This window comes from Grampus griseus (assembly GCF_964374135.1).
Source record: "Grampus griseus genome assembly, chromosome: 7".
NCBI classification, from domain to species: Eukaryota; Metazoa; Chordata; class Mammalia; order Artiodactyla; family Delphinidae; genus Grampus; species Grampus griseus.
The window spans coordinates 88,196,271-88,211,936 of record NC_139001.1 but is presented as its reverse complement, the minus strand read 5'-3'; the positions used below and the strand labels follow the sequence as shown (position 1 = coordinate 88,211,936).

Here is a 15,666-nt window from a genome sequence, read left to right as displayed (position 1 = left end):
TCTGTCTTCAAGAAAGATATACCTAACAGAAAAATTGATATACATATATATACATCTTAAATATCTATAAAAGTCTATATTTTTAAGTCAGGTTTGGTACCTTTCATAAAACATGTATAGTAACATTGAGTTCCAAAGAATGTTTAGATATATCTTGCTATGACTGAATGTTTGAGTCCCCTAAATTCCTATGTTGAAATCCTAACCCCCAAAGATGATGGTATTGGGAGGTGACAGTTGGGAGGTGCTTGGGTCCCAAAGCTGGAACGCTTATGAATAAGTCCCTTATAAAAGAGGTTCTAGAGAGATCCCTAGCACCTTCTGCTATGTGAAAATACAATATGTCTGCACCCCAGAAGACAGCCCGCAGCAGACCATGCTGGCACTCTGATCTCAGACTTCCAGCCTCTAGAGAAATAAATTTCTGTTATCTGTAAGTTACCCAGTCTGTGGTATTGTTACAGCATCACAAATGTACAAAAACATATCTGTTTAATAGAGTTAAAAGTTCCTTAATGATGATGACGTTTGATTTCAGGTTTGCCTTGATGGAAGAACAGGAATTGGACATGCAGAGATTAAAAAAAAAAAAAGTTGAAGAAGAAGAAGAAAAAAAGGAAGTCAGGTGAAACAAACAGCTTTGACAAAAGCACATATGTGGGAAAGACTCTAAGATGTGTTGGGAAGATACTAACCTCAGTTTTTCAGTTTCTGAGGGTACAACATGCATTAGTGATGAAAGTACTTCATCATGATAATGACAATAGCAAACTTTTTGAGCATATTTTAGGAGCTAGCTTCATCTTTATCAGTTTATTGTATACTCACAACATCTCTAAGAATCAGGTGCTAATATTATCCACATTTTATAGGTAAGAAAACTAAGTTATTTAGAGTTTAAGTAACTTGCTTAAGATCACAAAGCTACTAAGTAAAAAGAACTAGATTCAAACTCACATAGAGCTTGCAGTAGCTGAGAAAGTAGGTTGAGAAAACATTGCACAAGTCATTTAATGTCAAGATGATAAACTTATTTTTAATTTGGGTTGCAATGGAAAGTCAATATAAATTTTAGAAAGAGTATAACGAGCAAAAATATCTTGAAGATCAACTGGGAAATGATACATAGAATAGGATATGCATGAGGAGAATATAGTAGGATAGGTATATTTCCCATTTAATTTCTAAAATTGTTTTTGTTTTTACTTTTAAAGTGGTGTAATATAATTCAAATCAGATGGGAAGGTAGTATGTAAAAATCTTGTTTATACACTGCCTTGGTGGTAGTATTCTGGAGTGAGTTTGGAAAGGAGTTAGGTAAAAAGGAAAAGGTATTTCTGTTCTCCTTTAGATTGATGCGATACAGAAAGAAAGAATGACCATGTGTGCCGACACTTCTACTGGAAGCAGAGGCCAGTGGAGAAATGTAAGCCCCAGAGAATCCAGAGGTTCAGGAACACATTAAATTTCACACATATAAATCAAGAAAGGTATTTATCTTTTTAATTATAAAGAAGGTAACCCAAGGTTATTAGCAAAAAAACAAAACTTATATAGACACAGGTTTTGAATATCTGGATTACTGAACAGGGAAATGCTATTTTAATTTCTCAGAAAATAGGTAGAAGAAACTAAAATGGGTGGTGTTGTGTTCCTACACAGAGATGGGGTGATGTAATAAAGTCGAAGTTTTAAACTGTAGAGACTGTTTTATGTAGATAATAAGGGGCATGGGGTCAAAGATTCTGTGGAAATTTGAGATTTGGGTGACAGGGAGGAAGAGGAAAAAAAGCAGAGTCGGTTTTATGAGAAGATAATGGGTTTAGTGCTGGCATATTAGGTCAGTGTTGTCTTTTGTAATCTTGTCTTAGGCATTGTGAAAACTCACTCAGGTAAACTACTGATCAACCTGAATTACAGACTTTAAAACAATGTAACCTTTTTGTTATTTGGATGTTAATAGTGAAATACCGCTACATTCATTTAGAGGATATTTCAATGTGAAATGTGATGATTGAGAAGCAATGAAATATGTTGTTTCGCAGGAATAAGGAACATTTTCTGAACAACAATTAAAGCCAATAACATCGTGCCACACACACACACACACACACACACACACACACACACACTAAAAGAGGCTCTCATTTTGCAAATCAGCAGCTCTCACAATTTTCCTGTTTCTTAAAGAGTTGATCCACCAGATCAAGGAAGTATTATATTTCCCCTACTAACTAGAAGGTCTTACTTGGCACATGGTAAGTGGTCAATAAATGAATGACACATAAAGGGCTGTTTGAATATGGATTTGCCAATGTTTTTAAAGATATTTTACTGATTTTTTAAGTTTAAGAATGATATAGTGTATTTCAAAAAAATAAAGAATGATAGTGTATTTCAATAAAATGACAAAAATAATGCATTGTGATTTTTAATCAGGAAAATGAAATAAATTTAATTATACTGAATTTAATTAATTAAAGTATAAATTTAATTAAATTGAAGGGTTATTTTGGTAAATCTCAAAATCTCAGAGTATGATTCATTCAAATTTTAGGTTACTGAATTAATATTAAAATTAGCAGATAGTCCAGGGATGGTCAATTCGCATTAGTTACTGAGAGGTGGCCTATGGCTACTTTTGAATCTCCTAATCACCTTTCTCACTGTGGCAAACAGAAACTTCTTTAGCTATAGAAGCACATTTTTCCCAATTCAGACATGTCCCTTTAATTTATAAATAGGTAATGATTGAATTTAATAAGTAATAGATATTGGCTCATTTAAAAATTGCTTTACACTAATACTAGGTACCTAGAATAGTCAAATTCACAGAGTCAGAAAGTATACCGGTAGATGCCACGGGCTGGGGGGTGCAGGGGTGCAGAGGGGGAATGGGGAGTTAGTGTTTAATGGAGACAGAGTTTCAGTTTAGAAAGGTGAAAAATTGGGGGGACGGATGATGGTGAGAGTTGCACAACAATGTGAATGTACTTAGTGCCACGAAACTGTACAGTTAAATATGGTTAAAATACTATGTTTTATATTATGTGACTTTTACCACAATAAAAAACAACATTAAAAAAATTGCTTTAAAAATATTTCCAGTTTGAAAGCATGGGTCCTTTAAAAAGCCACTTTTGTCTCCTAAAAAGAAAATACTGTCTCAGTGTTTGCATATTTATTTATACATTTAACAAAGATTTATTGAGCATGACTAGCTTCTGCCACGCATTCATCTAGATGCTAGAGATACAGCAGTGAATGAAACTAATAAAATTTTTTGTTTTTGTAGAGCTTACATTTTAGTGGAGGAAAAAGTCAATAAGAAGGTAAACCAATACTATTTAATATTTTTTTGGCAGTGTTAAATTCTATGAAGAAAGGTAAAGCATTGCTAGGAACGTGGATGCAGGCTGTTCTTTAGAGAAAGTAGTACAATTCAGAACATATTTAAAAGTTTGAAACAAAGGGTTTGAGAGAAAGAATGGAGTCAAGGGAGACTCCAGTATTTTGGTTTGGACAATTGGGTGAATGGGGTCACATTAACCAAGATGGCCATCACTGGAGAAAGCATTATTAGGGGAGAGAATCAAGAGCTTGGGACACATAGAGTGATATTTCCATTAAATTTCCAAATGGAGATGGTAAGTTGGATCTCAGTATTCAAGTGAATCTGGTGTTCAACAAAGCGCTCAGGGCTGGTGGTAAAAACTGGCAAGTCTCAGTCTCTAGATGTTTAATAAAACCATGGAAGAGGATGTGTTTTTAAAGTCATGATACAGGATGAGAGCACTTAGGAAATCAATAAAAGAAGAGAAGATGTCCAAAGGACTGAACACTGAGTCATGTTGAAAATACTGACAAAATGAGGATTATGCAGCAAAATAAACTGAGGGGAAAAAAAATGCCCAGTAAGGTAAGAGGAGAACTCCAAGAATACACTCTTTAAAAGGGAAAGTATTCAAGAAGGAGACAGGATCAGTTGTGTGCTAAGGACTGATAATTGAGTAATTAAGCAACTAGAGGTCACTGGTAACCTTGACAACAGAGGTTTAAGTAAGTGATAAGAAGGTAAGACCCACTGAAGGAGGAGGAGAAAATAGAGAAAGCGACAACACACTGAGTTTTTCTATAACGGGAAAAGAAAAATGAAGTGGTAGCTGGAGAGAAATACAGTTTTAAAGGAGGTTGTTTTGCAGCCTCTTTACTACATCCTTGTATACTGATGGAAATGATCCAGGAGAAAAGAATATCTTGATGATTCAAGGAATAAAGAAGACAACTGTCTGAGTCTAACTCTTGTACAGGTGAGAGAAGGTGATACTGATGCACAGAGGCTGGGATTGGCCTTAGACAGGATCAAAGTCAGTTTGTTCTTCAATTCAAATAAGAGAAGGATGAAGTGATTAGCTCTAGATTCAGATAGATTGGTAGATGTAGTTCAGGATGAGAAAGTTCTCTTTTGACTGCTTCTGTTTTCTCAGGGGAATATGAAACAAGACCATCATCTTAGAATAAAGAGGAAGGAGGTAGACATCTGAAAATTCATTATCTAGAGGTGGAAAAGGGAAAGGTCATTTAATCTATTTCACTGTTTTCTGACAGGGCTGCCAACGGATGTAAATAGATAACCTATATTTAAGATCACAATCTTCTACTTTGCTATTAAAAAAAGACTAGTTCTAAATACTCAATGGTGATTATATACCAAACTTTTAGCTACTTTACTAGATATATATCCCTTGTAATTTGATGGTATGTTCTAAACCTCTAAAGTCTGTTAAGATATAATTTGTCTAATAACTTGGCAAGTATTATTTTTCATGAAAAGCAAAGATGGAGGCTGTGTGAGTCCTAGTGCGAAGAAGAAATGCTCACACACATTTAAAACTGCATTCAATACAATGGATTTTTTCTTCTCAGGACTAAAATGACGTTAAGCAGCTTGACTAGGGAGAATATGCAGAATATTTGTCATCAAAGTCAAGGGCAAATATGAACGCTGGGGAAGAGTGCTCAAGAGACATTCTCTAACTGCTCTTACTACATTGTTGACTGCAAGTGATACAGGGGATGCCTTGAAAACTCTCTGAAAAACAAATTTCCCTTATTAGAAAAAAAAAAATTTTTTTCTGTCAGGTTTTAAGCTTAGGTTTTCTGAGGATTTCAATAGCACTATACTTACACTTTTCTCAAACAAAACAATAGAAAAATTATACATCCATGCGTAATCTTAAACCATTTGTAATTTCTATGTATTTAAATGTGCCTCATTTCTTTTTGTTTTTCATTACACTTGTCCAATTTTAAGACAAAGAAAGGAAGTTAACTGTAGAACATGACATGATCTATTATATATTTTATATTGAGGATTTAAATATTAGTTCAATCAATAGCTATTCTATAAAAAAAATACAATGATAGAAATTTGTACTTATATATTGTGTCATTTGTGAAAACAAAATTTACTGATTGTCAAATCTAGAGCCCATAAATGTCGCCATGTAATTCTTAATACCCAAATAAAGACATCTGCAGCTAGATTGCAGCTAAGATGTTAAGTGGTAAAGACAATGGAAGACATGCATTTTTTCTGTGTCTAATATTTTTTTAGACTATGGGTAAATCAAAGGTGTCATGACACGTAAAACACATGACAGGTAAGACTGTTATCAATCTTGCAAATTTGTTGCTGGAAAAAAGATTTAAGATATCAAGAAAGGTGTTAGACTGTGAAACTGATGTCCTCCAGGAAACAAAAAATCAAAAACTTAAAAAGAAAAATTTTAAAACCCAGCAAAAACAGACATAGAATATTCATGAGAAGTTTTATACCTCAATACTGGCAAACTCATTAACAGTTGTGTGGGTAGAAAAAAAAAGTGTGATGCTTAATTTGGGTAATGGAAATTCCATTAGAAATCCTTGCCCTGTCCTGTCATGGAATGTGAATTCCAACTGAGCAAAGGGCCAGAGAAGATATAGGGTAGGAGTACTCTAAAAAATAGAAAAATACTTTCAATGGCCAGGCCACGTTATCAAAGGGAGTTGTGAAGCTCTAGTATTTGTACAGAACAGAGGCTTAGGATATACTGCCTGATTGCAGGTGGTGTCGCTTATTCTCCAGCTATATTTGCACAGCAAACACGCATTCGGACTGCATGTCTGTCTGAGGAGGGACTGGTTGAGGGAGCACATTTATGGAGATTATGCAGAGCTCCCCAGCCAATTTTGATGCCTCTACTGCAGCAAAGGCAGCTTGAACCCTAAATAACATGATGAAACTGGCAAAAACAAAACAAACAAAAAAACCCCAAAAAACAACCATTACCCTTCGAATCTCTTGCAGCCTTTTGACTTTCCTTTTTTTGATCCTCAATATCCCAATACCCTTATTCTGCTTCCTGAATGTTTAGGAAATTGCTTGCAGCATCCAACAAGCATTTACCCAGCACATACTCTGTTCCAGGCACTGAGCTACTTCTCTGTCACTTACCACTTACCATAGTGTATATCATTTCCTCCATGCATATGTGACTGAGTAAAAAATGACAAATCTGGATTTCTATTCTGGTGCTGGTCTACTAGGCTTGCTCCTAGCTCAGAGCTTCTAATACACCATCACGTTATCAAGTGTCATTCACAGTTATGCCTCAATGAAATGACAAACTGTGCAGGAACTAGACCTTTGGACTATCTAAAAAGAGTAAAAATTCTAAATAGTGAATCTTCACGTTGTCAAGACATGATCACATATCATTCTGTGGGAAGCCATTCTTAGCCAGATGGTAGACTGAAACAGATCTGATCCATAGTTTCTTAAGTTATCAAGGTCACTAAGACTTAATATGTTACTCTTCCTACGAACACTTAAATTTTAATATGGGGTGTTTCTTTTAAAAAGAAAAAAAAGGCAATTATACTTTAATAACTGAATTCCAAGCATCACAAGTGCTGATTAGTATGATACTCTGAGCAGGGGCTCTTCCCTTTTTTTTTTTTTTTTTAATTCCCAGGCTTGTCCCTTTTTATACAAGTACCAGCCTATTCTGTTCTCCCCATGAGCAGAGCCAGCCTTGACAGAAAACCATGGATGATTCCTCCAACCTTCCAAAAGGACATTTTAAACTATTTGTTAGTAGATGATAATAGAGATTAGAAGTAGGAGACATAGGAAGTTATATTTTGTTTTATTTCTCTATCTTTCTCTTTTTCTTTTTTTCCTTCCTTCTTTCTTTAAATTGCAGCAAAGAAAGTATTATGAAAACACTCGCTAACACTGTTTGGAGGTGTGCTTCTATGGATTACACAGGGATTATAATTTGTATTTCTTACAGCTAAGAGTTCCATCGCCTAAAAAGTCTCCCCTTACCCTCGCCCAAATCAGTGAACAGCAAAGCATACGCTGTAATAGAATCTCAAAGTTATTTAATGGACTCTCTTCTCTCATTACTCTGGTTGTTCTGTGGCAAAAAGGTGTACTCTCTCTCATGTAGTACCATTTAATGTGGTGACTCAACGATGATGAGCATAGAATTATTTAGTGCTCTTTATTTTGCTACTGCTTTGATGAAATCAATAGAGGCTTATAGGTTCCATAGAACTGAATGCTGGGGTAAATGCCTGCCTTAAGCAAGTGGTTAGGACACTGAAAAGCATAGTCCAAGGAGCCTGAATTTATCAGTTCATTCAAAATTGCCAACAGGTCATAAATTAAACACCCTTAGCTATTATTTTCACTCTCACAGGTTCTGCATGAGCCCCCCGTCAATCCTGGGTACCCCCATTTAACACATACTTCTATAACAAAATCAGTCTAAATCAGTTAAAAGAAAGTAAGCTAAATTAAAAAAACAAACAAAAACACTTTTCATTTTCAGATTTGATGTCATTATTAGAACTCTAATTTTGAGAAATGTAAAAATATACAGGATGCTTTACTGGATACCTATAGATGCTTGACAGTTACTTTAAAACATCTTTTTTCAAATGACAAGTCCTAACATTTAATTCAAAAATGACTAGTTTTTAACGTGTGTCCCATTCCAAAGTTATGAACAGTCCATCATGACATTCACATTCTAGCATGCTTCCTACTACCCAGTAATATCAAGTATGCATGAAGTTATTATTTTGTTTTTTACATACACTGAGAGTTCTGTAGATTTTCTTCCATTTGGAAATCACCTATTTTGATGTCACACGGATAGGACTAGATTACCTTTGAAATTTTCCCAACTTTGAAACACTTGATTCTATAGTTCAGTAGTCAGGGGAAAATCTTACTCAGTGTAGAAAAGAAAAGAATTTGTCTGTACTACATGAATTATCAAGAATAAAAAGGCCTCCTGCCTAACATTAATCTCTTCTCCCAACTGCCACAGGGCCTAAAATCCCCTCCCCCTACTAGAGGTATTTCTTAAAGGTGCTCTTAGGGCTTATGACTTTTACTTGGATTTGGTCATTATACTACAAAAGAGGGATAATCAATTAACTTAAATTCATTTTCCTATTTACTATCAATTGTCACATTGAAAATAAGATCCCACAGGCAAGCTTTGGGGTGACTAGTTGGGGAGCGACCATGATATTATTATTTTTTTTTTTTGTGGTACGCAGGCCTCTCACTGCTGTGGCCTCTCCTGTTGCGGAGCACAGGCTCCGGATGCGCAGGCTCAGCGGCCATGGCTCACGGGCCCAGCCGCTTCGCGGCATGTGGGATCTTCCCGGATCAGGGCACGAACCTGCGTCCCCTGCATCGGCAGGTGGACTCTCAACCACTGCACCACCAGGGAAGCCCCATGATATTATTTTGTGCTGAACTAGTTCATCACCTTAGAAGCAGCTTCCCAGTCAACTGACTCTGCCACCCTCTGCCTTCACATAAAAGGCTACCTTTCCTAGGAACTTTTATTTTCCCATCTATTATCTAGTAAGGTCTTTGTAGAATTTTCCTCTTGTGTGCAGTTCTAGCTGTCCACTGTATCCTCTGGGTCTGATATATTTATGTTGCATTTTCTGTCTAAAGTCTAGGGATCTTTTACAAACATCTACTGTTTGGGGTCAGCCCATTCTAACCTTTCCCTAATTTCACACAATCCCAGCTTCTGGAATCCCTTGAACTCTGGCTTTACTTGGAGGGAAAGTCAGGTTCCAGAATCCAGTAGGGTAAAATTTTAAAGGAAGAAAAAAAGAGGTGCTAATCTAAGCAGCAGGTAATGGAAAAGAGGAAAGTCAAAGCCTGAAGACAAATGAGGTTTACTTTATAACTTTTTCCTAGCACCCTTCAGTCACAGCAATACCATAGTAAATAAAATTGCCACAGAAAAATTTAAAGCTGATGTATTAAATGGAATTTTAATACATTTAATCGAATGGAAGCAAAAAATCCTCCTGTACATTTGTTACAAATATGAGAAAACTAAAGCAAAACTGATCGGTTTTTTTGAATTATACAAATGCATTGTTCAAATATCCATGTGACCTTTAGAACTAGTCAGTATATGTTACAGACTTGTACTCATTTACTATATTACTGATTTTCCTAAAACTACAAACCACAGGAACGTTCCCATGAAAACTGTGTATTGTTCTAACTATGTACGCCAATAGTCATCAAGCCAACCACTAGAGGTGAAGGCATTTACATATGTATTCCATTATCAATGCTAGAGTCATCAAATCATGTACCATCCCTCTGACTACATTCAAAGATGCAGCACTATATCATGTACCATCCCTCTTTGACTACATTCTCTTTTTGTCAGAAACCCTTCTGTGTAGAAAGAGAGGAAGTGCTTCTCTGTATAGGGTTTATTACATTACACTCTCCCTGTGTATTCACAGCAATATTGTGTGGATCAATAGAAGAAACTGCAAAGAAAAAGCCTTCCACTTCTTTAATCCGTTGATATATTAAATCAGAACTCTCAGTGGTGGAAAAAAAGAGGAACAGATAACTTGACCTAATTTTTCTAGAGGATTGCCCCTGAAAAATAAATAGGGCTTCATAAACCAAGTCAGCAATTGAAAAAAAATAAACTAAGAAGTAAAAGAGTTCCTTTCTTGGTAATTTTCTATACAAATATGTTTTGTAAATAATTAAACATACTATCTCAGAGAAATAGTTGAAATTATAACATGAAGTTACGATGCAAAGGGAAACAGCAGCAGCTCGCAGAGCAAATCCAATGCTTTGCTCAATTTGGTTTCAGGAAAGAGAATCCCATCCCATGCCTAATTTTCCAATTGCTAATAAAAGGGAGTAGGGGACATTCACTAATTTATCAAAACTTCATAATTTGAAAATGCAGGAAATGAAACCAGATTTGGAGGAAGTGAGAAGATGCCAGATGGAATACCACGTGTAATATCTTCCTATATTATTCCCAAGCTAATTCAGTTCGCGCACACACATACACACACACAAACAACAAAAAATTAGTGTTATTCTATCATTACTAGCACCTCAAGGCTATTTCATTGGCAAATTAACAATATTTACTGAGGGTGTACTAAGACTGCACACTATGTAGAAACAGTAGGCTTTATTTGCAGATAAGAGGTAAAGGGAAGGCAGTTTTGAAAATGAAATTCAAATACTTAAGAGGAGAACACTCATTGTAGTAATCTTAATTAGAAAGAAAAATTAATTCCTTCGTTTTCCTTCCTTCCTTCATTCCTCCCTCCCTCCCTCCTTCCTTCCCTCAATCTCTCCCTTCCTTCCACAAATATTCACTGAGTACCTATATGTTCCAGGCAATGGTCAGAACTGAGTATATAACAGCAAACAAAACTGACAAGTTCTGTACTTTCATAATGATTATATTATTCTGGGTAAATCTGATGATAAACAGATACATAAATATGTTCATTTCAAATGGCAGTGCTATAAAGAAAACTAAAAAGTCATGTAGTGATAGAATAGGTATGAATAATAAGTATAGTTGGGAAATAAGATTGTGATGGAGAGAGTACACACCCTTAAATAGAATGGTCAGAGAAGGTCATTCTGAATGTTGACATTCTAGCCAAGACTTGAATGATAAGAATGTGACTATCAAAGAGAAAAGCATTGCAGGCAGATCAAACAGCAAGTGAAAAGACCTCAAGAGCAAAGTGGCTGAAGGAAAAGGAAACCAGTATGGCTGGGGTGTGATAAAAGGAGAAGGAGAGATGAGATGGAAAGGTAAATGGTACTAGTCCATTAGCCCTTAGAGGCCCTGTGAGAAGTTTGGGTTTTATTCTCAACATGAGGGAAAACTGTCAGGAGATTTTAAGCAAAATAACAACATGGTTTGGTTTATATTCTAGCAGATTAACTATTACGTGAAATATGAATTTTAGAGGGAAAGCAGAGGCTCACAGAAACCAGTGAGGAATCCATTATACAGTCCAGGAGAGAGATGGGTAATTCAAATCAATTAATCCATTCCTTTTGAACAGGTTTTTGTTCATTAGAAACTTCCTGTAATGGAAGGAGTTTTGTAGTGATCAGTGACAACTAAAAGAACTTCTCTGGCTTTCTAAGGATGGATCATTTCCTTAAAATGAAGAAAAAAAATCTATTTCTTCAAAGTCCATATTGCTCTACTATATACATTTCTAATGAAAAGAACTGCAAATAGGAAATAAATTCTGGAAGGACCAAAAATTAGATAACTTGGGCTTCCCTGGTGGCGCAGTGGTTGAGAGTCCGTCTGCCGATGCAGGGGACACGGGTTCGTGCCCCGGTCTGGGAAGATCCCACATGCCACCGAGTGGCTGGGCCCGTGAGCCATGGTCGCTGAGCCTGCGCGTCCAGAGCCTGTGCTCCGCAACGGGAGAGGCCACAACAGTGAGAGGCCCGCGTACCGCAAAAAAAAAAATAAAATAAAAAAATAATTAGATAACTTACCAGTTTTGGCTTTGCAGGATCTGTTGTCTGGCTGCATTATGTAGCCCTCCACACAACTACAAGCATAGGATCCATACGTATTTATGCAGGTCTGGCTGCATGTACCGTAAACAGCACATTCATCTTGATCTAAAAGGTAAATTAACAACATTTCTAAGCAGATTTATTGTTGGGCATTTTTTTTCTCCCTGAAGAAAACATTTTTTCCAAACTTTGGAAGTAGGCTATTAAAAAAAAGCGAGAAAGAGCCAACTCCAATACATCTTTTCAAAACCACACTAACTGAACATAAAATTCAGTGTCGTTTTAATAGTTACGGAGATACAAGATCAAGCTTAACACCAAATCTTTTACTTTAAAAGATAATTTATTTGCATTTTTGATGCGTAGGCTAAAAGTCCTTGGATATTTGTGCAAAGGTATAAAATGCACTCCAATGAATATTTGCTGAAGAGTTCTAGTGTTTACGACACTGGCTTTTTCAGGATTTTGACAAAGAATTAGACTGGCAACACGATTTTCAATGAACAGATTAAATAAAAGTTCTGAGCTAAGCAATGTAAACCACCCTCACTAAATCAAAAGGAGGAAACTATTAAGTACTTGTCGCAAGCAGAAATTTTATCTTAATTAACTTTTATTTTAATATCTATGGCCCTCCTCCTATTTTTTCCCTACTTCCACTCACAATACTTTTCCTCCAGCACCTTGTTCAAGTCTCTGTAAGCAGCAGGTACTTAATGATTCTTAACCAACCGGGCAAATTAAAAAAAAAAAAAAAAAAAACTCTGCCAGCTAATAATTTAGACAAATGTGTATTCAGTCTGTCCTGTGTACCAAGCACTATACGAATTCCTGAAGAAACCAAAATTTATAGAACATGATTTCAACCTCTAGGTGAAACAAGTCTAGTGATATAGAATTTCATTTCTATGCATTTCCTTATAATAGAGTCATACTCTAGTTATAATAGAAACACAGAGAAGTAAATGAACCTGCTTGGAATTGAAGGGAAAATGTGAAGGCTGCATATTGAGCTGAGTTTAAAGGATGATTTAGATTTCCTCAGACTAAATAAAAAGGGATCAGATGGAAAGAGGTGTTCCAGTTAAACAAAACAGCATGTGAAAAGCCATTGGGATGACACAGTAGGGATTTCAAAGAAGTATAAGGAGTCAGGTGGAGTAAGGGTGTATAAGAGGAAATGGTAAGAGATGATATTGGGAAAATCGTTTTGGAATGGGATAATGAAGTTATTTGTATGCTAAACTAAAGTGCTGTACATTATACATAGGCACTGGAAAGCATTAATTAGATGAGCTTTATGATCAACTTTGTATTTTAAAACTAAACAAAGTCACGATAAATGGATTGGTGAATATAGAGAAGAGAACCTGGAAAATTAGCTATGTGCTAATTTCACACAAGAAATTGTATTTTGAAGTCATAATATTTTGAACAATGACAGTAGCAGTGGGAATGGAGCAGAGGGAATGGACTCAAATGTTTAAGAAATAGAATAGATAACGTGAAGTTTGACTGGATATGATAGAAGTGAATGGTTGTCTAATTTTACAAGAAGTGTAGATTACAGTGGAGGTATCATGGGAGGAAAAAATGAGTTTGATTTGGATGTGTTAAATTTGAGGTATCTGTAGAGCATCCTTGAGTAAACATTTAATAAGTAGTTGGAAATATGGAACCAATAATATAAGGTGAGATCGGTCCTGGAGTATGTGAGAGTCAATAGCATATGGATATTAGATTAAAAAAATAGGAGAGGGTTAGATCCCACAGAGAGAAAGGGAAAGTCGGGAAAGCTTAGCTATAGAAAAATACTTTAGGATACCAATATGAAAAAGGCCGGCAAGAGAGAGGAGTCCATGAGCCTCCTCTGAAGGATGTTAAGCGGATTAAACTGCGTGGGTATAATAAGAATATATATTTGGTCTTTATCCTCTGTTTCTGACACAGAGTTCAGTTACCTTGTAATTTTCTGAGCTATAGGAGTATCTTTTGTTATTTCTAAGGAGCCCTGTGAAATACACTAGAGTCTATGCTAATGAAGTGACTCAGGGTGGGGCTACTACATATTCTCAGAATGGGACTGGTCTCCAAAAAGATCAAACAGGTGACTTAGAGGGTGGGAACTCTCAACCCCATCCTCTGACCCCCCAACCTAAGAAAGGAGTTGACTAAGGAAAAGCAAAAGATGGCTAAGTAGCCAAGGAACCATTTAAATTGGGAAACTATGCATTTGTATGACATTTATTTGCATTCCTCTCCGATTTTTTTTAGCTTCGTGTAATAGCCTGCATTTATAGACAGTCTGTTTGAAGTAAGTAGCTTTGGGGATAGGAAGAATAGTATTTGGAGTGAAGTCCACAGTGATAATGTGAAATTAAATCTTGAATTTGATAAAGTCCAGCCCCTAGTGGCAGAAATGATGATTCGTATCTATAATATTTTCACCGATTTTTTTCAACTTTACTATTATTGGTTCCTATTTTAGTTTTTCTGATATGTGATTATGCTACACAGGAGAGCAATATGAATAATGATTTCTTTTGTTCTTTCTCCTCAGTCAGAATGCACTGTTCTGACATTGATGTAACTCCACAAAATTGGCTGCAAAGAAACAGGCATGTCATCACTTGTAGCACTATCTTCTTTCTTCCTTTAAGGACAGAGAATATCCTGGAAATTCCTTCAGGAAAGCGTAAATGATGCTCAGACCTGGCCATCCAGGAGTGCAGAGAAAGTAAAAAAATCTCTTCTATTGGTGAACTTCCATAAAAATTGCTGTGTATTTGCTTACTAATATTCAACAGAAGAAAGTGATTATGATGATTTTTACATATTTAAAAGAGAGATTCAGGAGAAAGAGATTCATGTAAAAGGAGCTGAAAATCCTGACACCTATAGGAGTGAGGTATAGCAAAAGAATGAAAAGGATACAGGTAAGTATATTGGCCTACCTTGTGTGAATGGCAGGTGTTGTTTTGAACTTGAAATTGCGTGCATGTCCAGAGGTACTACTTATATCTGGCAGACTCTGTGATTGTAAGGGGTCTAGTGTTGACAAATCTGAGTTTTTTCATAAAGTCTGAACTTCTGTGTGCAACCTTCTGATTTTCAAATGTTGGTTTAAGAATAATGTCAGTCAAATAAAATATACCAGTTTGGTCCCCCTATAGTCAGATTATGTAGTCTTTGGGTCTGATAAACATTTAATAATACATGTTTTTATAATATTTGTATTATGCAGAAAATGAAAAAAACACAAACTGAAAATTTAAGCCTGATGTACATTATAAATCAATGAGCCTCTCTAGGATAAGAATAAGTGGGCTCTGGAGATCTGTGTTTTAGTCCCAAGTCTTTTACTAAAAAGATGTGCAGACTTAACTAAGTCACTTAATTTTTCAGGGTCTCACTTTTCTCACTTTTGTCATGAGGATTTAAAAAAATATTCTCTGAGGATTTTTTCAACTTTAAGATTCTATTTTTAAGGTAAAAGTTATAATATTAAAGCAAAGGGTTAAAGTAATCAGCAAACTACCAATTTCTTTGGAAAATATTCTGTTTATTAGTGGTGCTGGTAACACAGATATTCCTCAATTTTATACACAGATTCTATATTCAATGTTTTCTATATATAGATTCTAAATACCATATAAAATAATGTATTGTTTATATTGTGGATATATCATATATATATACACAAACATATAATATTATGTATATGTATATATATTTGGATTCAA

General features: G+C 35.6%; 1 protein-coding gene across 1 annotated transcript in view; it reads right to left on the bottom strand.

Moving 5' to 3' along the window:
* The window catches only part of LRP1B (LDL receptor related protein 1B), a gene marked incomplete at its 3' end in the record, with an annotated part of 1,802,496 nt that overhangs the window by 935,307 nt on the left and 851,523 nt on the right, over positions 1-15,666 (bottom strand). Inside the window, exon 5 of the mRNA XM_082657914.1 lies at positions 11,900-12,028. Coding sequence (XP_082514040.1) covers positions 11,900-12,028 — 129 coding nt within the window. The remainder of the gene's footprint in view (positions 1-11,899; positions 12,029-15,666) is intronic.